Genomic DNA, 26,745 nt, shown 5'->3' with positions numbered 1-26,745 from the left:
CCCATATTGAGATCTAGCCCACAATATGGAAATTCCAAAAAGAACAGTTCATTTACTGCTTTTGGTAGTAAAACAGAGAAGCCACGTGAACAATAACTAAACTCACAGTTTGTTTTGTGTGATGTTTGTGGCCATTCTGTTTTGAATGAAGTCAGCATATAGCACAAGTGATAATTATTACAATCAGCTCTTCACATCTCTCAAGAAGCAGGCACATGAATACTTTTTACACTGTTCTCACACATCAAATGCAAAAAAAAAACCCCAACAAAAAACAAAAAAAAGCTGTGAATGGAGCCGGGAAACAACAAACCTAGTGTTTCCTGTCCACTTCAACTCTGGGCTTTCCTTTTCAGATATATCTGCCTGTTTTTCTATCTATGGTATTTAACAGCACCAGCCACCATAGTAAAGTAGGTGCTTTCAAGTCTGATCTTAAACTCCACTTCTATTTACTCTAAATGCTGGCAATGCCCATCATAAATTTTATTTTTCCCTAATAGGTCAGTGTACACCTTCCAAGCCCAAACTGCCACTTCTGCAATGTCAGCTCTCTATTGATTTATGCACTGAAACTACACTGGGTTGCAGTCACATCAAAAAACTGGCTTCCTCTTAAGAACAAGATATCAACATTTGGCTACCTAGCAGAGAATGTAAGAAGACTGCTGTATTATTTTACACTTCAAAAATATTTTGGCAGCGAAAAGACTCTCTCATAAATGGCCGAGTCTGTAAAAGCAGCCTATCAAACAACAGAACAATGGGGCAGCCCATGTTTCAGTGGTTAGTGCTTCACATTGCTCCTGGAAAGACACAGAGTTCAAGGCTAAATAAGGCCAAAAAAAGCCAAGTGTTTAATTATTGTACTTTCTGCTTTGCTTGCATGCATCTGTTTCAATCCAATCTGTGATGATCTGAGGTGTATGAAAGTGACATGCAATCTCAGGGCATCTCAACGCACACGGACGTGTGGATTTTTACTTACAATCAAAAAAAACCTCAAATATTTTTAACAAACAAAAACAGAAAAGCTACCATAACAAGGCTATAACCTTGTATATAAAATCCCAGCCCTGAATGACTCTTTAGAGGTGGCTTATTGATATATTCCTGAAACTAGGATTTATACCAGATAGTTTGACAGATCTGTAACTGCAGTGGAATGCTCTTGTGCTGCTCAAGTAGTGTATGATATATGTATGCTGAATATATTATTCGTAGGGAAATCCACATATTTTGCAAAGTGATGATGATGATCTAGCCTAAAGCAAAAAAGGTCATCCAGACAAATAATGCAATTTTTTCAGTAATCTTCACACAACTGTACGCAATGGGAGTAAAGGGTATAGCTAAGGATGTTCCACTGTCCTTATCCTTAAATCAGGATAATCAGTAATACCCAGCAAATACACTTGAGTGGATCTCAACTCACTGGTTTCAAAGACTCTGCTCTGCTTACTTTTTTAACTGATGGAGTCATTAGGAGCAGAAGAATGGATCCAGGACAAAGCAAAAGGGATTTATTCTTAACAGTTTGAAGCATTGGATTTAACTGTGACTCAGACCAATTATAAAGAGCTGTTTAGAGTTCAACAACCACCTCCTACTCCCTCACCACTCCAAGATTCAAAGGCAGGCTAACGGACAGAGTACAGTCCCTTGCAGAACTGTTTTCCTGTATTACTAAGATGGACAAGGAGACTACCATAAAGATCTCCCTGCTAGAAATCTGAGTCACCTCACAAGTGTGTACCTCTTAACGCCAATGTGTCAAAGGCCACCTTTCCACAACTCGGGAACCACAGGAAGTGTGGCTGTGAGTTGCATAAAATGATCCGCTACTTCCTACCCCTCCCAATTATTTTTAAATATCTGTTTCACTGCCAATGCTTGTAATTATGATAATCAATCATGCAAAAATATCACTTTTACTAGTTACAAGAACTAATACTCCTCAAACCCAACCCCCCAACTCCTCATTTCAGCATATGGCCAGGAGAAGAGCTAGAAAGCTCTCACTGAGGACACTGCAGGGTTAGCATCAATCTACAAGCTCTAACAACACTTTCAAATGTTGCTCTTCTTGGTAATTGTAGAAAACATATTTTCAAGTTTGAGTTTGTTAACGAAGCCTGGAGTTGCCCCTCCTCCACTATGGGAGGGCATATGGCTATGCTCATGATTTTAAAGCAGCATTTGTGCAGGTGCATTCCAACGCTTCCCAGAGCCATACACTGCACTGACCCACAAATGACGTACAGATTTGAAAACATTCTTACTGTAGTTATATTTTTTAATACCAGGCTTTTAGGAGCGCAAGACAGCCACTTTTCACATTTGAAATTTGCCATAAATTAATATCCAAATAATGCAACAAATTAAGACTAAGGATTATATCCTATTCCTTTTTACATATTTTTAACTTAAGTGGCATATAAACAAACTAGGGCTTCGATCAATCGCAGTTAACTCACGCAATTAACTCAAAAAATTAACTGAGATTAAAAAAAATTAATCGTGATTAATCGCAGATTTAATCACACTGTTAAACAACAGAATACCAATTAAAATGTATTAAATATTTTGGATGTTTTTCTACACTTTCATATATATTGTATTCTGTGTTGTAATTGAAATCAATATATTTGAAAACATCCAAAAATATTTAAACATATTATTGTTTAACAGTGTGATTGAGATCAATTTTTTAAATCATGCGATTAATCGAGATTAATATTTTTAATCCCTTGACAGCCCTAAAACAAACTATGTTTCGCTCTTCAAGATATTTTTTGATGTGGAATGGTATCGTGTATAGATGTGATGGCAGGTAACAGACTGTTGAGTAGTCTGAAGGTTCTTTAGAACTTCTGAATGTACTCGGAAGAGAAGGCATATTTAATAGGAAAATTCTAGTTCCCCAAGTGAACAACAACATTTCACTTTGCATCAAAGCTATGTATTTTACAAGACCTCATCTCCAATGCACCTTGCTATTTTAAAAACATAATCTACCTTTTTTTGGTCTATAAACATTTCCTCCTTATTGGTCATTTGTTTGTGAAGGTTTCCACTATGTATTTCATGCAGTAGGTTGATGCGTTGAGTGGGGTTGTTTTGGTTTTTTTTGGAAAGAGAAATTGGGAGAAAACCACAGGAAGCACCAATATAACCTATCTGATGGATTTTATTGGATCCCTAGTACTGTTCACATGGGCTGAGATCTGCCAATATGTCAGGCTTGGAAAGTGCCATTATATTAGGAAAAGTGATGTTACATTATGTGGCCTAAACCCATAGGCCATACAACAGACATTTAAAAATTAGCTTCCATTGCTAACAGTGATACAAGCTCTGAACAGGTAAGAGAACAATTTTCTGTTTGCAAACAGGTGGCGGTCCAGTTTGTCATCTTTATGAATAACCTCTGGATACCTCCATTTTATTTAGCAGCTCTTTTCTTATCAAGGACTAAAGCTGCAGCATAGATGTAAAAGATGCAGGAGGATAGAGTAGAAGTGAAAGAACCTGGAGGGAGACATTTTGAACTAACATATGATCAAGCAGTAAATATACATGATTATTACTAACAATGTAATAACAATTTCTCTGAGCTATACTGTTTGTGTTGGAAAGAGTTTTAAAGAACAGCACTGATCAGAGAAACTGTTAGCAACAACATATTAACACACTTCTGCCAAAACAATTGGGGTACTAATGTAGACCAGTCCATGCAACATCTGCTCCGAAGTGAGGATCGTGGTTATTAGATTTCAAAGTGGAATGGGAACCAACTGTAGCCTTGAACTACACAAGTTTACATTGTCAGAATTTGTTCCTATTGTTTGATGTACGTCCTTTACAGACACTTTTTGACTGAATTCCAAGGCAACTAGCTCAAAGTGCCTTTTTGATTTCACAGCTGTGATGTCATCTTGCAGCAGGAATGTAGCAAAGAATAGTCCCTGAAGCTAACAGAAAGTTAGACCCAGAGCAGCTGTAATATTGGTGTATTACTGGATTTGTACTACAAAGTTCCTGAAAACTGTCAAAACTTCCTACTTCCACAAACTAATTTGACTGCTAAGTACAAAGTCAGTGATGATGAACAACTCAGTAGTGGATCACTTTATCAAAGATTCTGGCTTTAAATGACCACTCATGCATTTTATACCATGTCCTGTGGCCTCCTGATGTAACTACGGCTCATATTACATTCTCCTAATGGCAAACAGGTGTTAAAATTGTTAAGGGTTCTGTTAAGGATAGATAATGCAGGGGAATTAATAAATTAAAAAACCTAAGGACAGGAAAAAAGCATCTCCTGGGAAGACATTATAAGAAAGTTATGCCTAAAACTTGCACTAGGAAGAACACTTTATATATACAGGGTTTTTTTTTACACTTCCTGACTGCCTATGAGTAGGAGAATATTATACCCCTGCCTGGACTGACCCCCACAATACAAGAGAACTATTCACTTTCACTTTATTTTAGGTAGTCCTTTCTAGCCATATTTGGGAACAAAGCCTTGACTTTTTCCCTGCCCATCTTGTCCTTCCTATTTTATATCCTAGATTTAAGTCATAAAGATCAAATTGTGGCACTGCACTCATTTTTGTGGTAAAAGATGGAAGTCACAAAGAAAGGATTAGGACTTCACTGCAAGGCAGAGAAGCAGGTTTAGTGGGGGAATAAAACTGGCAGTCAAGTTTGTAGTGAAATAATAGCTTTTGAAAATTCCCCAACCCCCAGTATAAAAGTCCTGTCTAAAAATAATGTAAGTTAAACACAGATTAGCTTTGATGACAACATGAGATGAAAAGAAATAACCACCAAGTAGCAGGCAACATTTTGAGGCGGAAAGGTAGAAAGTGGAGTATCTGTCCAAACAAAATGTAGAACAGATCCTGAAAAGGCCTTGGTAAAAAAGCATGTGCCTTTACCTACGTCCTGCTTCAGAAAAATCAGCTGTACAAGACACATGACAGAAAAGGGTGAAAAGAACCAGTGCATGAGAAACTTGCTGTTCCATGCACTGTGGAGGCTAGACAATCATCTCTCATGCAAATTTTTGGCAATGGACATAAGTGCTGAACTTCACAACAAGATTTTGCGCATTTTAAAATTACTCTCAGCTCTCTGAAGCCTCACCAGAAATCTATTCAAGCCACACTGCAACCCACCTCTACCTAATCTATTTACCAGGGTTTTCATACCACACTTGTCACCATGGTATCTAAGCGTGCTTCTCACTCCAGTTGTTACTACATATGCTCAGATATATTTTACTTTTTAAATTTATTTATGGGTAAAACTCCCACAAAGCACATAACAGAGGCACATAAATCCTAGCTCTTTGGCACTAGCTAACCCGAGGCAGCAACTGTGTAAAAGAATATGAATTAATGGTCCAAGATAGAAAATTCTGTCCTCTGGAAATTTTGTGGTATAAGCAATCATAATAGTAGAAAGTAATAGAAGTTTTTTGGGAAGTTGAGTGGCAGTTTATTATGCACCAAAAGTAAAAATTATATACACCTCTACCTTGATATAACGCAACCCGATATAATATGAATTGGATAGATCACAGTAAAGCAGTGCTCCGGGGGGTGGGGCTGCACACTCCAGTGGATCAAAGCAAGATCAATATAATGTGGTTTCACCTATAACGCGGTAAGATTTTTTGGCTCCCGAGGACAGCATTATATCGAGGTAAAGGTGTATAACCCTGTATAGACTGTACAGAAATTAACCTATCTACTAGAAATGAGGAAGGGCTGAATTGGCAAAGACGAGATTTAACCCTATGAGTTCCAGGAAAGACAAGTATTTGACATGATATTTAGACTACTGTGCCATTCTCTTCTATGCGATCTACTGCCCAGCCAATAGCCAAACGTGTATATAAAACATGTGTGTGTATATAACATGTGTATATATATAGAGAGAGAGAGAGTAAAACGTGTGTGTGTGTGTGTGTGTGTGTGTGTGTGTGTGTGTGTGTGTGTGTGTGTGTGTGTGTAGTTAGTTAGTGAGAGAAAGGGAAAAAAAGAAAAAATCTTCAGGGAAGGATATACTACCCTCTGACCGACTGCTTTGAAGACAGACAGGCTTTCTTACTGGAAGTTGATACAACCACAATTTGTCAGCAACAGTATTGACAGATTGTGAAAATCCATTGCTGCTCTTAATGATTGGATTTTATGAAGAAATTAATGGCTGTCATATACAAACAGTGTGAAAATATTTTCAAAACCGGCTGTGTTTAAAAACTGGTCATTTTTTGCTAGATAATGACTACTTTATAGCCAGTCTGAATGCTGGACACATTCCATTTGATTAGTAATACATGTTACAGCTCAATTTGGTGTCTTTTGTGCTGTTAATATTTTTGTACTACAGTATGACAGAAATTGAGCTCACATGTAAAAAGGTTATGAACACTATAGGAACTGCTATATATTACTCTATGAATATAGATATGTAATAATGACATGAATACTGTATATGACCAGGGCAATGAGGGAAACATTCTATATTGGGTTATAAGACTTTCCTGTGTGAATGCATTGATCTAACTTGTATTGGGATTAGTTGAACATTTATTAAACGCCAATAATGCTTGAATTCAATGGGAACTGTACATGAAGGCAATACAATGGCTTCCCGGATGAGAATACATAGGTACACATGAAAAAGACAAGGCAGCCAGCTGCTGGCTTCAAAGTGGAGCAGTATGAAGGAACTGGGCCTCACAGATCTAGGGAATGGTAAGCCTTAGAGAAGAACTAGCTATGCAGACAGGATGCTTTATTGTTGTTAAGATGTGTTTCCTCTGAAATGCTTTTGTTCTAAATAAAGACTTAGCTTTAAGGAAGCTGTTTGGTCACCAATCACCATTGTCACTGGGAACAAAACTGCAGGTTTGAGCCCAAGTCAGACCTGGTAAGGTGATCACAGTTGAGACACAGGGGACTGCCACCCTTCACCTGGTGTGAGAGTGGGAGAAATGTGTGTTTCCATCTCAAGAAAAAGGTGACAGCCGAGGCCTAGAGGAGGTATGCTCAAGAAGCCAAGGGTTTTTGGAGGTGCAGTTAGCCCGATAACTATGACAAGCAGTATAATTTCCTTTTCCCATTACCTACCCTCACTGCTATTAGAGTGCATAGTGGAAATTCAATTAATAGAAGCTACGGTGTAGGTGGGGAAGGAATACCAGGGGGTAAGATAATACAGTGTATCATTGCACTAGTCTTTCAAATCAAGAGATTTGGGTTCAAATCCTGATTTTGGCCAACTGAGAAGTAAGTTTGGTAGTTTCAACTTATTACTCATGGATACTTTACAATTTACTTTAAAAGCTGGCACGATAGGCAGTTGCTGCTCGAGAAAGGCCCAGGGCTAGAATAGCAGTGGTGTTGCAGGCCAAAACTCAGGTGGACCACAGAACTGTGTCGAAGAAACTTTCACAGCATCTGACCTTAGCGCACTTTGCCTCCCTCTAGGCTAGCAGTATCCATCTATAATTTTGATGAGCACCAAATTCTTAACCAAAAAAAAAAAAAAAAAGCTACAGCATGCAAGAGTCACTCAAAACATCCACAGTTGCAAAGATCAATGCTCAATGCATTTTGTATGCTGCTTGATTATGTGGGAGACAGATAGTGCTCTGCAAAAACATGGTTACTTGTTCTGGATGCAAACTAAACATGCTAAATCTAAAATAAAGAAAGTTTACAGTTCAAAACAGAGAGAAAGAGAACTCATGACAGTTTAAGTCCTTTGACAGTAATTCTACCATGAAGAACACATAAAGCTTCATCATGCTGGAGGAGGAAAGTTCTGGGGCTCTTAGGCCAAAGGTGCACTAATTCCAACATAGTGACTAAGACATTTTCTGTCCTGTTTAAACCAAGACCACAGGCCTGTGCGCCACAGTCTGCTTTGGAATTGCAATAGGATCCGTGAGGGACTTTCACTCAGTGATTTCTAACAGCCAGTAATTGGTCTACCCAGGGGGAAGTAATGACAGATTACAGGAGCAGGAGACTTAGAAACGCAATACCCCAGTACAGCAATTTGGGTTTAGTATCAAGTGGGGAAAAGAAATTTCCCTCAAGCCCTAATTCTTATTTTGACCTTCACTTAGTGATAACTAGGAATCCTGCATCCATATAGCCATTGTCTGACTACACTACCCATCCAGTGAATGCCGTTAGAAAAAGCATGCATTCCTATGAGATGGGAGGAATGTATTCAGGTTACAAAATCTTGAACTTTTTCAGCTGTGTGACTGGAGAAAGAGGTAACGTTTCTGTCTTCATATTGAGCTTATATAACCTTCCCCTTTCCAAATAGTTCCATGACAATACTTCAGTAAGGAGGAACTGTGCTCCTCTCAGAGCTCTATTAAAACTATTCTCAACTGACCAGAAAATATCACTGTTGAGGAGGCACAAGACTTCCCTATCCCCAAACGAGAACCCACGCTCTGCAGTACTCCCAAGATAAGGCAGCACAAGAGTCAGAGACCAAACCTGGTATCCAAACCTGGTCTTCTATCTGACAGTGATCTTACATCTGGCCCCGGAGATGCCACAAGCCAGAAACGGAGGGAGATGGGAAGAGAACTAATTCTCACCGTACTCAAGTGACCTTCTGGAATACAGCTCCTCTTGTTTTAATATATTAAGGATCTGTAATCTTCTAGTATCAATAAGTATCTATTAATAAATTTACTGCTTTTATTTTTCAAAAAGCTGCATATACACAAAGTCCTAACATTTAAAAAGTGTGCACACAAAGCATACCTTTTTGCATTCAGATCTCTCAGCATGTGTATGTGCATCAATTGGTACTTGCCCAATTCTGCACATGTACTTTTTAAAATTTAGATCCAATTTACTAAACTTCCCTATGTGGGTAAGCATTATTATCCTCATTTTTACAGATGAGGAATCTGAGGTGCCACAAAGGCTAAGTGAATTGATCAAGATCACACAGCATGTCCATGTCAACATTGAGGAGTTCTTAACCATTTGTTCAGTCCACTTATTTAGTTATAGGTAAGATGTAATTCTTTTTATATTTATAAGAAATAAATAGCTTTAAACACAGCTCGCCAGTCATTCTGCCAGCGCTACGTCTTACCTTGTGCGTTTTGCTGTACGTATACAGAAAAGCCAGCCTATAGAGACTCTTATAGTGCTGGGGGAAACGGCTCAGACACAAACGGAAAGAGGTGATGCACTGTTCTGTCAGGAATTTGCGTTGCTCTTCAAGATCTGCTGGAAGACACTGGGGAAACTCAGATGCATCTCCACAAGATTCAGCTTTCTTCTTACAGTCCCACTGTGAAGGTGGGGGAACTGTAGCCTTGACAGGGATGCCAGATGATGCTTGGGCATCTGAAAGAACTTTCTGGACACTATGGTCAGCTGCATGATAAGATTCAGAGTTCTCCATGGGTTCTTCCGATTTTCCTACAAATGAACAAAGGTTCAGCATTTGTGTTTTAGAACTGATGTGTACTGAAAAACTTAAAACCTTTTCTCCATTAAACTACATTCAGAATAATTCCACAACTTCCCAATATACATATGACTGTTCTTGATGTTCAGTGAACAAGACACCTTCAAATTCCTCGAGAAACATATATATAATCATTTATCAAGAGGAAGGCAATTTTAGAGTCACAGGTTTTAGGGGCGGAAGGGACTATTATGATTACCTAATCTGACTTCCTGAATAACACAGGCCATAGAATTCCACCCAGTAATTTCTCCATTGAGTCCAATAATTTGTGGTTCAACCAGCCCATCTCTTTTAGAAGATAAATCTTCATTTATCAGGTAATGCTGAATCTACACTATCCCTTGTCACCTGTGCAAAGGTTAATTACCTTCACTGTTAAAAATTTGCAACCTATTGCCAATTAAAAAATTTTCAGCTTCAGCTTTCAACCACTGAACCTTGTTACATCTGTCTATTAGAATAACGAGCCCTCTTATATCAGATATTATCACTCGATGTAGCTATTTATAGTCCATGATCAAATCACCTCTTAACCTTCTCTTTGATAAGCTAAATAAACTGAGTTTAAGTCTCTCTTTCAGGTGTGTTTTCCACACCGCGAATCATTCCTGAAGCTCTTGTCTGAACCCTCTCCAATTTTTCAATAGCCTTTTGAATGTGTTGACACTAGAAATTGACACAGAATTCCAGCAGGATGTACTATGTTTTTCAGAAGCTTCTGAAGGCTGGGGAAAATATTTATATTTAATTTTTTAAAGCATTAAATATTTTACAATCACCCCCTTCTGGCCTAGAATTGTTAGCACACTTGATGCGTCTGAGCCATCCCAAGTCTGAGGAAGACCTTTTAAAATTTTTAACTTAAAATGTGTTATAGATTTTTCAAGCTAGAGCATATTCAATGTTTCAATATACAATGTTTCAGTACAGACCTTCCTCCAGTTACGCAAATCTGCACTTAAGGAAAAAGTTCCGTAACCTGGAAAGTTTTCTTTTTGTTTAGTTTTTTTGCGTAATGGTCGGGTATACGTTCCCAACTTACGCAAAATTAGAGTTTCGCAAGGCGTTCCAGAACGAAACGCTTGCGTAAGTTGGCGAGTGTCTGTAATACCAGAATGTTTTAATTCTCAACTCACAAAATTTCAGTCATTCCAATGCCTTAATCATCCCAGTAGCAGAGGAAAAAAGCTGTCAAAATTGACACACACAAACCCCTTTTACATACCTAGCTGATGTTATTTTGCATTTATCCTCATAGCATCTGGGTGACTTAAAATTTGTTTAAATTATTTTTTAAAGTATCTTGTATATCAAAAATGTATGTCTATTCTCTCAAAATAGGCTTTTTTAAATTAATTGTAAGAAAGCTAATTCAAAAAATTTTTAATTGTGGGTTTTTGTTTTGTTTTGTGGGTGGGTTTTTTTTTTTAAAGCAGTTGGTGTAGTTAGAAGTGGAAGTATAAAACACACACCCCACCTCTTATACTGGGTCATATTACAAAATGTTATCAAATCTTATATTGATTTACATTTATGTTGCATATATCTGACTGCATACTCTTAATTTTCAGAGGGCTAAATGACATAGCTCTCAGCCTAAAACATTTCAATCTTTGCCATACAGTGAATACAAAATATATACATTATATCATCTAAATGTATTACACTGTCTTGTAATGCTATATTTGTAGCTGGCTTAGAAAGGTACTTTTCCAGAGACATTTGTTATACTGGATGCAAATAATGCAATACTGAATTTAACATAGGCCTCCAAACAGCTGTCTGATTGCAATGACTTAAGTCACTATTGTCTAGAAAATTGTTATTGTACTGACCAATCCCTCCCAAATACTATTTATATAAGGCTCTGTCTATACTAGGTATTTTGCACTGATGTAGCTATACTGGGACTTACAGTATAGATACACTTTAGTGGTATAAGATGGTGATTACATTGGTGAATTTTATTCTGCAAGGTTACTGGAATTAGTCACATACTAGTTTAAGTAGTTCTGCACATTTGAGGGTTTGCACCTGTGAGGCTGTATTGGTATAGTCACTCTGGCACAAGTTTCCCTAGTTTAGACAAACCTTAAGAAAAAGCATAATTCAAAAGAGAAAACAAGTTATCCGTCAAAATGTCAATGATACATACAATGTTGAAATAAATGTTTACTGTACATTTCTCTCCAATGAGAATAAGGGAATGGATCAGGACCAGCTATGGATTTTGTGGCTCTATAAAATTGACAAAGGTATGATATTATGGAAGGAGAGACTAAACAATGTGATAAGAAAGTTTTATGAGCCTAAGTTTGGATGGCAGCATTATTCACGAAGTTGAACAAATTACATGCCAATAATATTTATGCTACACCCTCACATTTTACAGAAAAAAAAGTGTTAACTTTTAGAGAGTTTTAAACAAATGTATTGATTTTGTTTTTCATATCCCTCTACTTGTAAAGCCCAGCTCCCTCAGCACCAAGTTCAACTATACAGGCTTCAGATGGAGAGAGAAATTCTAAGGAATAGATTTTGGAAGGTCTAAAATTATTTAAAATCACTTTTCCATATATAACATCTGATATCAAATGATCTATTGGAGCTACAAATAACTGCTGTATTCCACTGGAAAAGGATGGCAGAGGGTGATTTCAAGTTCACCAGTGTGATTAAAAGCATTCAATTCCAGTATTTATCATTTGCAAGATACTGAATTAATAATCTATCACTAGTCCATGATTAAGTATGGATAAAAGAGAGAAACATTTTTGTTTGAGATTGTTTTACAATAACAGCTCCTTGAACTGCTCAGGACTTTGAAATATTAGAAGCCAGAGTACAGGTGAAGCAGTCAAAAGAGCATGATAAAAATTGATTTACCACATGATTCTGCAGGTTATGAGAGGGTTCTACCACTTATGTCAGTGGTATCACTACCACATGGGTGATATAAATATAAAATGTATATATACACATTTTTAAAAAAACACAAACTATACATATACACCCCACTGGCATCCAATAAAAATTCAAAAGCATAGTTCAACATCTTTCCAGTACTTCTACATGCTGGACAAAACATTTTAATGTAATCACTAAGGCTGTTGATTACACAGTTAACTCACAATTAACTCAAAAAAATTAATCACGATTAATCCCAGTTTTAATTGCACTGTTAAACAATTGCATACCAACTGAAATTTATTAAATATTTTGGATGGTTTTCTACATTTTCATAAATATTGTATTCTGTGTTGTAATGGAAATCAAAGTGTATATTATTTTTTATTACAAATATTTGCACTATAAAAATGATCAACATAAGAAACAGTATTTTTCAATTCACCTCATACAAGTACTGTAGTGCAATCTCTATCATGAAAGTGCAACTTGCAAATGTAGATTTTTTTGTTACATAACTGCAATCAAAAACAAAACAATGTAAAACTTCAAAGCCTACAAGTCCACCCAGTCCTACTTCTTGTTCAGCCAGTCACTAACAAAACAATGTAAAACTTCAAAGCCTACAAGTCCACCCAGTCCTACTTCTTGTTCAGCCAGTCACTAAGACAAACAAGTTTGTTTACATTGACAGGAGATAATTCTGCCCTTTTCTTATTTACAATGTCACCAGAAAGTAAGAACAGGCATTTGCATGGCACTTTTGTAGCCAGCATCGCAAGGTATTTACACACCAGATATGCCAAACATTCGTATGCCCCTTCATGCTTCGGCCATCATTCCATACGCCTGAGGGCATTCTGCGCCAAAAAATTAAAAATTATATGCACAATATTTTAAAATTCTACAAGTTTTATTTGTCAATAAATAGACTCAGAGGTTCCAGCATGGCAGTGGGGAGCTCAGGCCACTGTCTGGGCGAAGGTGGGAGATCACCCTGCAGCCTCCCCACCCCTGGGACATGGACTAAGTGGTGAGGCTGCATCTGACCCTGACACAGCACAAGGCCTGGGCCTGCCCAAGGAACATCCTGGGGCCCTGCCCCTCTGCACCAGATGCACCTAGTGTGGGCAGGCAGGCAGACTCAACCAGGCAGGATCCAAGTGTGAAGGGGCTCAGTATGGGGGATCCCAGTGTGGGATGAGAGGGGATCTGTATGGGATAATCTGGGTGCAGGCAGATTGTGGGGGGGATCTGGATGCACAGAGGCTCATGGGGGGGTTACAGGTGCAGGGGCAATGGGACTCTATAGGAGCTTCCAAGTGAAGGTGGTTGAAGCTCACTGGGGGAGTGTGGTGTGGTGGGGTGGGGGTCTGGGTGCATTTAGCTGGGGATCAGTGGCATGGATGTCTGGATGTGGGGGGGTGAGGTTCATCAGGGTGGAGGTTCTTGTGCAGGAAGCAGAGTGAGGGGTGGTCTGGGGTGCAGGTCCGGAGGCAGAGGGGCTCCAGATGCAGGGATTGAGGTTCAGTGGGGTAGGGTTCAGGTATGGAGTGCTAGGGGGGTTCTGGGTGTACGGGATGAGGCTTGGCAGGAGTGTCTGGGTATGGAAGGTCCAGATGCACGGAGGTTGGGAGGATAGGGGAGCAGCTTCCCATACAGTGACCTCTTCCTCCCATAGCTGAGGTGTGATGGGGGCAGGAAGCAGTGGAGGATGCTGAGCTTCCTGCAGTTGGGGGAGGTTTCTGGGGGTTGGTCTGACACAGCCCCTGCCACTCCTTGCAGGAGAAGAGTAAGTCCTGTCCCTTCCTGCCTCCAGCCCAGCCAGTACTAGCAGCTGATCGCAGCTAAGGGTAGGAGCCACTGGCTAGGGTGTCCCCAACCTCATGTTGATTTACCTCTCTGAAGGCTGCTCGGATGGCCTGAAACAATGTACCTGCACTGCTAGGGAATGGTGTGTGACTGCTCTTGCAGCTTCCCTGTCAGAAAGTCATTTTTCTGCGGGGAAGCCAAGAAATCTGTGGGGGACATGAATTCTGCACATGCGCAGTGTCGCAAAATTCCCCCAGGAGTAATTCCAGAGGACATGCTTCCATGCCGATGACGCTCATTAAAAAAATGTGTTAATTAAATTTGTGACTGAACTCCTTGGGGGAGAATTGTATGTCCCCTGCTCTATTTTTTTGTACCCACACATTCTGCCATATATTTCATGTTATAGCAGTCTCGGATGATGACCCAGCACATGTTGTTCATTTTAAGAAAAACTTTCACTGCAGATTTGTCAAAATGCAAAGAAGGTACCAATGTGAGATTTCTAAAGATAGCTACAGCACTCGTCCCAAGGTTTAAGAATCGGAAGTGCCTTCCAAAATCTGAGAGGGATGAGGTGTGGAGCATGCTTTCAGAAGTCTTAAAAGAGCAACACTCCAATGCGGAAACTACAGAACCTGAACCATCAAAAAAGAAAATCAACCTTCTGCTGGTGGCATCTGACTCAAAGGATGAAAATGAACATGCATCGGTCCACACTGCTTTGGATTGTTATCGAGCAGAACCCATCATCAGTATGGACGCATGTCCTTTGGAATGGTGGCTGAAGCATAAAGGGACATATGAATCTTTGTCGCATCTGGCACGCAAATATCTTGTGACGCTGGCTACAACAGTGCCATGAGAATGCCTGTTCTCACTTTCAGATGACATTGTAAGCAAGAAGCGGGTAGCATTATCTCCTGCAAATGTAAACAAGCTTGTTTGAGCGATTGGCTGAACAAGAAGTAGGACAGAGGACTTGCAGGCTCTAAAATTTTACATTGTTTATTTTTGAATGCAGGTTTTTTGTAGGTAATTCTGCATTTGTAAGTTCAACTTTCATGATAAAGAGATTGCACTATAGTACTTGTATTAAGTTAACTGAAAAATACTATTTTTTTTTTACAGTGCAAATATTTGTAATAAAAAATAAATATAAAGTGTACACTGTACACTTCGGACTCTGTGTTGTAATTGAAATCAATATATTTGAAAACGTAAAAACATCCAAAAATATTTAAATAAATGGTATTCTGTTATTGTTTAAACAGTGAGATTAATCATGATTTTTTTTTTAATCGTGATTAATTTTTTTAATCACTGGGCAGCCCTAGTCATCACAGAAGCTGCTGTGAGTTACATAATAAAATGATTGTACCTCTTTCCTCTTCAGATCCTAGAGTTTCTTTGCAGGATGCCATCACATCTGAACAGGAAGTGGAAATCCTCTTCTCTGAGTAAGGCTTCCTCAAATCGTCTTGAGAACTGGCAGGTTCATTGAAGATGTCCTGTGTGGAGCTGGAATCAGAGAGGACCACTGCTGTGCTGTCCTGACTCCTTTCTGCAAAAAAGGAAAACGAGGTAAAGAACGAATGCGCTACTTCATCCACACCACAGGAGACATTAGGACCAAACAGTCCTCTATCTTAAACCATGAGTTAGTGCTTTCTCCTCAATCTAAGTAGTATAATGACTGCAACCATTCTGTAAAGTTTTCTCTATTGTAACGCATGGACCTATGCCAACCAATGTGCCTACTGTCTAAAAGGTAAATTTAATTATTTTTTTGTAATCGGTCTTCTACAATTTATTGCCATGTTCATCTCCTCACCTGTTTGTTCCAAGAACGGAAAATTTAACTGTTTTATTTCATAAGCAGTTGCTAAGTATTCATGTAGATTTCATTTTTCGAATGACTTCCTGGGATATCTAATCAGGTTAGAAACCTCATACAAGGGAGTTGATCCACAACCCTGATAAGCAGTCACCTTTAGGATAGAATGTAGCCAACATTTTATACTCAGAACATTCAGCAGTTTTACTGTGCCACTTGTGGCATCTCAAAAGGCAGGTGGGATAACTTTGGTACACTAGTTAAAAATCTGAATCCACTAGAAATCATTTGCTAGGGGAAGACCACAAACATCAAGATTTCTAAGAATTTTTGGAAGTAGTTCCTGCAAAGGATAGAGGATTGATGTAATTAGTGATGCAAAAGACCTAACAGAATGATCATTGACATCATCCACCTGACAGGAGTTTGATACAGTCCACTGAATGGTCATCTGCTTAGCATCTTGCTAAGATTTGGGTTTAAAATAGATATCAAGATTCTTGAACTTCAGGCTAGCAGCTGTGCTTAATTTGTAATGAAAAAGGTGCTGGGGCTCAAGCAATTTTTTTACTTTCATAACTGATGTGGCAAGCCCAGAAGTGCCATGGCTATGAACTGCCAAGACTGGAGGTGCCAGGGCACCTGACACAAATTAAGCAATGGCTAGCAGATAGAAGGGTGAGGGAAGTGATTCAGTCTTGGTGGGTACAGCTGATTAGAATAATGTATCACACCTGTTGGCTGTATTACAGTTTAGAGGGGGCTGTTAGCCCTTTCAGCTGTAGTTGTTTCAGCATACGAAACAGTTGTACAAGGCTGTGATTATAGTGGGATAAAAACTGCACCCTAGAATAAAGAAACAAGTGAAAACTTCTCAGATACCTCTGAGATCAGTCTAATATATCCTTAGTCACTAGGTCAGGGTTTGTCAGAGACAACCTGACTGGAACTGGAACAGCCCATGCACATGCAGGCTCTAAAACTTCAACACAACTACAGAAAAAGATGCACACTTTCCTCCTCACATGGGGAAAAAAAAAACCACATTTTTCTATAATTTTCCACCAGCAAAATCCAATGTCTGATGTGAAATCCTAGCAGACAGAGCTCTCTCTATATCTAAAGCCCATCAATGAATTTATTCCCTTTACCAGACACAGGATTGGTTCAACCAATAAAAAAGTTTTATACAATTAACTGCATGCAAAAAGGCTGACAAGTATCTGACACTGAAGACCAATGCAGTCCCTCTGCATTCATATTCATAATATGATCAAGAATAAAATGAAAAAATGCTCAGCAACAGAGAGCTTCAACAGAGGAGCTGGCAGTATAAATAAATCCCTCCCGTCTTATACATTTACACAGTGCAGATAGAGAGCACAGATGCCTCTTATGGATGTGTCTTAACCAGATAAAACCCCTCCCCAGACCTCAACTTATAGAACAGGTATTACTTGTTTTGATTCCAAAAAGATTAAAATGCAATTTGATGAAACCTATGGGTTTTTCCATTTGGCACATGAAGAAATCCTGCATATCCAGTGAATAGGTCTTATCAAACTGTACCTGGAAAAATGAATTGGAGGAGGGGGTTCCTGGCTTCCTAATAGGAAGTTTTACAGTTTGTTAGTGATGACAGACTTTATATAGAAATGATATAATTACAAAAGAATGGGAGAGGAAAGATTCTGAATGGAGGTCAGTCAAGCTTTCATGACTCATTTGTAGAGCTTTAAGAATGTTCTTTGATTACGTGGATACAGCCGAACGCCTTGTGGGTATCAGGAAAAAAAAGTTATGTTTTACACTTCCAAGGTTTGGAAATTGATTGTAAAGTTTTGGGGGATAAAATAAAAGATATTTTCTCTTGTGGTTCTTAGCAGTTTTGTAACATCCTGAAAGACTGGTTGAATGACAGCACCAACAACAAAAGCCTTGATGCAGACAACTAACACACTCCACATTTACAGCAATTCATCTAACAGATTTTTTTTTCAAATGGAAGAAACTCAGGCATCTGCTTCAGAAGCAGGTTAGAGGTTGAGTTAGAAGCCTGCAGATGCAAAAATACAGCAGTTGCAAGACTATAAATGTTTCATTACCCCATAAGCACTGAAGTTAGTTTTGATGTACAGCCTGTGACAGATGAAAAGTCGAAATGTTGGAATGGGAATCAAGAATGGCTGGTATACACAGTGAGTTTGAGAGAGCTACATCAATTACTAGGAAATTATACTAACCTCTCTCAGAATAAAAAATGATGCTCATAGGCTCTGAGCTAGCATGTTATATTTCAAATATCTGCATATCAATGAGGTTTTTCATCCCAAGGGAGCAAACGTTAAGTCTTCCTTTTCAAATCCTAACTAGCAATCTCAGCTTGAAGTTTCTACTAAAAAGAAATGTAGATATGTAGGTATGCAAGGGTGTATGTGCCGCTCTCTCTTTCGGCTATTTCTACAATAGCCAGACAGACATCCAATATTTCAACCACATCATCATCTAACCCTGCTCTGAGCACCCAACATAGTGGTAAAAACGCAAGCATCCATCAATGTTTTGTCTGCACAATGACTCCCAACATTGCTTTTGTTGATGGAGCCGAGATGGTGGGCTGCAACAATAGAAATTTTTTCAAAAGGAAAGCAAGTGCAACCCAAGCTGGGGTGGTGGGTGGGAGGATGTTTTGTGCTGTTGCATCTAAGACATTTTTAATGATTTCTTCTGAGTCAACTTCCACATTTTCAGTGTACATTTCCCAAAAATGTTTAGAAAGATTGTCAATTGATTTTTTTAAATATTAAAATAAATCAGGACTGCTAAGTAGAAGACATGGGTAAATGTAGTGTCTTCATTTCTTTTTCACAGGCTCCAAAGGAACTACAGAAGAGAGGGTAATAGGAACACTTTCTTAAGTTGCTAAGTGTTAATTACGGTGTACAGAGCATTTAAAGCATGACTATGCTTCCATCTTTCATCTGCTCTGACCATTGATATATTACACGGTGGTGTGTATTACTTCAGAGTACACACCAAGGTGCCACTAAGATAAGACAAGGTGTGGTCTGAGTAGAGATGAAAATACTTTACATATTCAATGCACTCCATCCCCAGCTGCTATTGAAATTCAGCCTAAAAATTGTAAAATGAGAGTCTGAGATTATTAGGTTGTTGCCAGGATTCAACTAATAGTAATTCAGAGGATGGGAAGTGCTAATATCCACACATTACAGATATTCTTTGCTCAAAATACCTTAAAACATATACATTAGTGCATCAAGATTCAGACTCCGTCTGAGGAAGTTCCTAAATGGGATACACTTTGAACCTGCACTGCAAATAACAATGGGAACAAGAGCTAGGGGTTCCAAAATTAGGCCTTTCCAAAGACACTACATTAGTTATGTATGAAAGGATTCCAGACTTAGAGTTCTTCAGAAGGTCAATGTGTTGTGAGTCAGGATGTATGTGGACTACCTGAGCAGTAGTTAGAATCTGTAGGACAGTGCTATGGAATCAGGCATGGATTCACTAATAGGAGAAACCATCAAACTAGACAACTCAGCACTGACTGTATGGATCATTCTGGGGAGTGGGGTGTCTTCCAGGAAACCCCAATATTCCCCCCACTTCCTTTTACTTCTCCACCTACCCTTGAATGCCTCCTATTGCTGTAACTGTCCCACTGTCAAGAAGAGCTGTTCACGGCTCTCTTTGGAGCCTATCAGTGTCACTCCTCTAATCAAACAGAGAGGACTGCTAAAGAGCAACACCAGGAACTCTCTCCCCCAGAAAAGATGAGTGAATCACCTTCTCAGTTCTCCCATGCCAGTAACAATTTCAGGTTCTGGACTGAGATTCTTCCATGGTAGTTTACTGTGATGTCAGACTGCCAGACTAGCCGATGCTAGTGCATAGTTCAGTTTGTGAGTGTGAGCAGGAGCCCAGAGAGAGAGACTGGAATCAAGACTATACTAGCTTTGATTATTAAGAAATGATTAAAACATACATAGTGCTGTACGTTTATCTGGAATTTTACAAACATTCCCTGCCAAAAGTCTTAAAAGCTAAGAAAGACAAAAAAAGGTAACAGATGGCCTAGTAGTTTTAGGAAAGGGGATTACTATTAAGGTTGGAAAGATCCCTAAAAGCTTAGACTATAAGATCTTCAGAGCAGGAGTTGTACATTCCTGCACCTAATACATTTTTGGCACAACTGTAATAATACATGAGATTTAAAATGAAGTTTTATTCTGAGAAATGACTAGAGCTAGTTGAAAAGTTTCAGGATTTTTTTTTTTAATTTTTTTTTTTTACTAGAAGGGATACATTTTCATGAATATTTTTTCCATTTCTCAAACAACTTTAGAAGTGACTATGTATAGTATATGTAGCAACGTAAAGCTACTTGTTTATTGTTTCAATAACTTCTATATCAAATGTGCTCAGTTTACAAGCAAAGAGATGCTGTCTGACTACCACAAACTCAGCCTAGAATCTGAGAATCAAGCTGTGTTCTTTCTATTTCATCCACGAGCACCAGCAGTGAAGGTCCCAAATTAAACACTCGTGACACCTATAGAACTCCAAATTATGCTTTCAGCAAAACCTGCATAAACTCAGTGTGAGAGATTCTCTCCTTTGCTAAGTCAATGTATATGCAATTGTGGCCCTGTTGCAAGGTCTGGTGAAGGGAGTATGCTGATGGGGTCATTATGGGGATTCTATTTAAAGCAGCCCCTGGGGATCCTTATGTTATCCTACGGGACCATTTACAGTTCTCTCAGCAGCCCAGCACTGCAGGATGAAAAGGTGGGGTAAAGTCACATTTGTCCCGCTACTTCTAAGATTGTGAGTTCTGTGCTGTGCCTTGAAGAGATTTAGCAAAGAATCACACCAAATGCCTTCAACATGTTTGCACAGGTGTAACTGACAGGAAATAAAAGCAGTTTGTTGATGAGCATGGGAAGGAACGGAATCCAACTCACACCTTAATAGCTGTAGTGTCTCTGCAGCACTAACAGTAGTAAAAGACAAAAACATATAGGGTAAATTTTTATAAATTTTAGAAGTCAATGGGAAAAAAAAGATGGGACTCAGGCGCGTACGTCACTTAGGCACTTTAGTGACAACGGGTACGATTTTCTAAACTCAGTAGACATGACTCGGACTACACAAAGGGAGCAGATCTGCTGAGCATGAAGGTGTCTTTTTACATAGTCACCTTTTGAAGTAGAACTGCACTTTATAGAGGGATTTGAAGGAGGAAAGAGGGAGTCTTGGTAAACAAGAAGAGGGAGCCAATTCCTGGCATGGGGGTAGCAAAAGTAAAGGTACGAACCTTAGAAAAAAGCATTTGAAGACACACATGGGGAGAGTGTGACCAGAGGAGGAGAGTAGAAATGTAGAAAGGGGCAAAATAAGTTATTTAAGGATTAGAATTAAGAGTTTAATTGAGGTGTTAAGAGACAGGAAGAGAGAAAAGGGGAGTGTGCACTGTGTCTTCTCTTCAATGGTATGAGAAAAGGAAAGCATAATCAGAATACTTACCAGCTGAAAGGGAGAGATATGCTGCAAGCATCAGCCCACTGCCAAATGGTCAAGTCAGGGCTGCAGTTGCTTGTCTTAACCAAATTTAAAAGGCCATCTATTAGAAAAGCATACTTCTACACTGAGACATTTCAAGAGTGATGAGGTGACTGAGAAGAAATGTGGGAAGGAACAGAATTTCCACCTATTTGAGGCAAGAGACCTGACAAACACTCGCCCAGGTCTTGAAGACTGGAGTTTGAAACGGCTATGTCTTTTTATTGATATTATGTTTCTATAACAAAAGCTGAGATCAATTTTTGATATCTACTGCTTGTGGTAATTTAATACATTATGTTAAAAGAGGGGAGCCTTGTGGTTGGAATGCAGCAGCAGAAGAGAACAAAGCAAGGCGCCATATACTCTGCAGCTGTGGTATGTACTGCAGAATTGTGCTCACAAATCTAAACCTTATTTTAAGAACTCTTTTAAATGTCTAGTTCTTATAGTTGGGCAGGAAACCTTAAAAATGTGAACCAAGAGCAAGTTATGGACAGACAGAAGATTTCAGTTATACAGTAGAAACATCAGAGAGCAAGCAGTGTGTGGTAAAGACCCAGGCCCCAATCCTGCAAACATACATGTATTTAACTTTAAACATGTGAACAGTCCCACTGAACTTGCCTAAATCCCAATTACATGGTTACGTGCTTTGTTGAATCAGGGTCCAAAGGAGGAGGCTAAGGAGAGAAAACAGAGAGATGTCCTCTGTGTTGCAAATGAAGAAGCCAAGACAATTATTCTTCCATGAAAATCCTCTAATCTCACATCACTAGAGATTTTGGGATATCACACATACCAGAAGGGTTGAGATTTCTGTTTACTATGATCCTCCAGAAACAAAAGGAAAATAATTGGTTGGTTAAGACTAGAAGGATGTAAAGAAGTTAAAATAAAATTTTACCTCCGTAAAAAAGTAACTTTTGTTTCAAACACAAAACAAACTAACAAGCCCTTTCCTTTCCCCAAATTTAAAAAAAAACAACCCTCAAATAGCAAAGTTGTAAACTTTGTTTTTTACTTGAAATACAACCATTTTAAAACGAGAGGAACCTCAAACTTCATAAAAATATGAATTTTTTTTAATTTCATATGTTTTCAATACGAAAATGACCATTTCTTAGACATTTTTGCAAAAACCCCAAAACTACCTGGGTCACAAAATGAAAAAAATGTGAGTGAAAATTTAAAAATGTATTATTTCCACACAACACCAGTTAAAATTAATGTTTGTTTTCTCAGAGGACACGGTGTATTGCTTAGTGAACACAGCTGTTTAGTAGAGAATTCAGCAGACCTCAAAGTTGTGTTAAGCTTTTACGGTTTACTTCAGATGTACATTTACATATTAAAAATAATATTTAAAAATACTGCTCCAGCATCAGAATTCTCTCCTCATATCTTCGGACACTGAGCCCCAGTGTGCAGCAGGGAGAGGCAGAAAGGAAAAGTGCCTTTCGTCCTGTTTACAAAGAGGTTTTGACTTCTGTTGACATGTTGTTACAGAAACATATTTGAATACAATGCGTTTGACAAAGTGAGTATTCACCCACGAAAGCTTATGCTCCAATACATCTGTTAGTCTTAAAGGTGCCACAGGTCTCTCTGTTGATATTTGAATACAGGTCTTGCCAGAAAGATAATTTCAGGATTTGAAAAATTAATGCAGATGGACCTTTTACCTACAACTTTAATGTTTCAAACTTCAAAATTAACACTGTTCAGAGACTGCAAGGAAGGGAAGGGAGGTTTCATTAAACATTGCAGTAATTTCCATTCCATTATATCTGGTGAAGACTTTTTAGTCATTCAGGTGGCTGAAGAAAAAGTATTTACCTATGACATTTTAAAGAACTAGAACTTCTATCAAATCTCACTTTTCTTCTTAAAAGTATGTTAAGGCTAATCTAGTTTCTGACTGACTGAAGTTCACAAGGCTGATCCATAAACCAAAGTAGAATAGTTCTATTCTATAATAGCACAGGAAGCCATTGCCATTCTATTTCACTAATATCCAAATGAAAACATGTGTGTGCCCCTATCACTTATATTAAAACAACTTTTTTCCAAATAACTTTGAAAAAGGATCAGTCTCTCTCTTTATAAAAAAGAGCACCTCAGCACTTCTTTAGGACCAGGAGATCATTATTCTTTGTCAACATTCTACTCCACTGATGTGAATTCTTTACATATACCAGTATGCATAATGAATATACCTTGCTATCTGAACTGTGGATGTTCACTAGCATGGCAGGAATGGAAAAAGAAGGGGACAATGGTGTGTAAAAATGTGAGACTGGCCTGAAGCAGCAAGTATTCAATAGCACCGGACAAGAGGCTTGTGCAAAGGCATAGTATAATGTAGTAAACCTCTTAGAATAGCATGTTGACTGGCAGAATCTGTGTTGCATTAGAAACTGTGAACGTCCTTGCAAAGGAGGTAGTAAGTAACTGAGAAAGGTAAGAAAGTAAAGCCTTTTTGCAGCTGTATTAATAAGGTATTCAGTTTTTATCAGTGAAGTTGCTATTCAACTTGATTGATAGATTCCCCACATTTCACCCCATTAAACTCTTTTTTGAGATGAGAGAGGAGGGGGAGAAGGTCCTAGGTGCAGCTGTATCTGTGGGAAGATACCAGTTTCAAAGAGAAGAAAGGGTAAAACATACAGCTTCCTCTCTAGAATACTATCCTGGATATTGGGAGGAAGGGCATGGGTTCTAGTAGCTATAAGAAGGTTTTTCAACTGGGGTAGACATTCAGATAGTGGTAGAAAAAGGTGCTAAAACAAAGAGAGTTAAACAAATGTGAGCTGTACACAAAGCTTCTCTGGTATGTGACATATGTATTTTAATTCATTTTAAAGTAAAGAAAAACCTTTGAACCACAATATTTATGGAGTGATAACTGATTACATTTATCAAAAGCGTCAGACTCAGACTTTTCCACTTCATAAGGATGGCTGTTCAAAGGCTGTGGCTTCACAGATTTACTGAATGGGGAATATAGTATTGTTACTTACCTTGGCAGTAACTGGAGTTCTTTTAGATATGTGATTCCTATGTGTATTCCACTTGAGGTATTCATGTGCTCCATGAGCCTGAATACCAGAAATTTTTTGCTAGCAATGTCAGTTGATCCAGGCCTGCATCCTTCTCCTCATGCTCCAAACTGAGAGCATGAGGGGTGGTGAAAACTGACTACCCCTCCAGTTCCTTCTGTACCACAAATAACCTTTGGAAGTATTTGCAGCAGAGGGGAAAGTGGGCACTGACAGATCCTATGCAAAGAAGGCTGGATCTTGCTCCTGCCTGTTTATTGATATAATAAATTGCTGTCCTGTTGTCTGACATGATCTGAACATGCAGGGTCTGAATAAGTGGTAGAAATCACTTGAAGGTGTCATGCACTGACTGCAGATCCAGGAGGTTGATGTGTAGCTGGGATTCTTGTTGAGTACCACTACCCTGTGCTACATGTTCATTCAGATGGCCCCCCTAGCCTAATACGGGGGCATCTGTGACCCATCTTTTCATGGGTTGAGGAAGGATGAAGAGACCCCCACCACCACACACACTGTTAATCTGTTTTCCTACCAGGTAAGCTAAGTCAGAACTCTGTGGGGATGTGAGACTGCTTTGTTCGCAACCATACCTGTAGATATCAGAGATGAAGTCTCATAAAGAGCATCATATACATCTAAGAGGCCATGTGATGTAGGAGGAAGAGATAGCATCATACTGTTGTCTGAGGGCATAGTTGAAGCTGAGTGATGAGCTCCTTCATAGCTTGGAACCTGTCCAGAGGTAGGTATACTTTGGCTCTGATCAAATGCAGGGCTGTTCTAATACAAGGTATGATCTGCATGGGAGCTAAAATGGACTTTTCTACATTTACTTGGAGTCCTAATGAACACAGGAGTTGGACTAAAGATAGGGCTGCCCTCTGAACTTCTTGGTACAGTTTCCCCATGAGTTGCCAGTACTTCAAGGTACTGCAATAATATTGGTGTGCCCTGATAATTCAAATGTGCTGCCACTACCAATGACACCTTTGTGAACACTCATAGCACCATCAAGAGATCGAAGGGGATCACTCCGTACTGGTAACGGTCCAAGCAGATGGTGCACTGAAGAAACCTCCTGTGTGCTAGGTGGACCTCTGTGTGGAAATAAGCATTCTTTAAATCAGGAGCTGTGAACCAGTCGTGTTTGTTTAGAGGGGGAATTATAGAGGTCAGGGAGATCATCTGAACCACAGGAGGCAGATGAAGCCATTCAGCTGTCTGAGATCTAGTATGGGCTTCCAGCCTACTTTCTTCTTGAGCATTCTTCTTCTTTCCTATGTCAACTTGAAAGGCAACATTAAAAGGTCAATATCCAAGTCTGTCATCTGTTCTATGACTTCAGGTGACCTGGAATAAATCAAGGCTTTCTCTTCAGAGAAAGGCCATGTGAGGGCAGTGGTTCACTAGTTGTTCCCTGGTTTGGATGTCTATTCCACATTCACCTATCAGGCTATCTTTCATTTTCCATTTGTGTAGTTGTAATTACAAACATCTGTGTGAGATTCTGATGTGGTTTCCTGTGATCCAAAGCTTTTGTGGCATGGTGAAGCTAGATGGTTGGTCTATTGGATCTGTGACCAGGTCTTGGTTCTTTACCTCCACTGCTTTCCGCACAGCCTCTGCGCCACTTGGTTTTTGCTGATAGTCCTGAGGTTTTGAGAGCTTGGCAGAAGGGATTCCTGGACCAAAGGCAGCATTTTGGAGGGGTTTTGAGATCATCATAGATGAGTTTGTTATTGCATGGTTGTACCCTTGTATTACTGCTGCTTCTCTTCAGTAGTAATAGTAAAATATGGGTGAAGACGTGAAGCCAGATATTCAACTGCTGAGAAAGTAAAATTACTCAAGATTGTAACTCTTTGCAATCAGCTTTGGATTTAACTAAGGGATTTCACACAACGGGGTGACTGGGAAACAAAATGGCAGACGAAATTCAACGTTGCTAAATGCAAAGTAATGTTTACTGAAAAACATAATCCCAATTATACATAA

General features: G+C 39.0%; 1 protein-coding gene across 5 annotated transcripts in view; it reads right to left on the bottom strand.

The window, feature by feature from the left end:
- CABIN1 (calcineurin binding protein 1) overlaps window positions 1-26,745 on the bottom strand; it is a 233,314-nt gene that overhangs the window by 136,257 nt on the left and 70,312 nt on the right. For all 5 annotated transcript variants that reach the window (XR_005589496.1, XM_039504802.1, XM_039504805.1 and 2 more), the window contains exons 27-28: window positions 15,641-15,823; window positions 9,157-9,488 (exon numbers count right to left, since the gene is read on the bottom strand). Coding sequence is in view for 4 of the 5 variants with exons in the window: in XM_039504802.1 (XP_039360736.1) it covers window positions 9,157-9,488; window positions 15,641-15,823 (515 nt within the window). In the remaining variant the exon portion in view is untranslated. The remainder of the gene's footprint in view (window positions 1-9,156; window positions 9,489-15,640; window positions 15,824-26,745) is intronic.

The sequence above is a fragment of the Mauremys reevesii genome, linkage group 18 (assembly GCF_016161935.1).
Source record: "Mauremys reevesii isolate NIE-2019 linkage group 18, ASM1616193v1, whole genome shotgun sequence".
NCBI lineage: Eukaryota > Metazoa > Chordata > Testudines > Geoemydidae > Mauremys > Mauremys reevesii.
The sequence above is the reverse complement of the archived record's forward strand: the minus strand, read 5'-3'. Positions and strand labels throughout refer to the sequence as shown.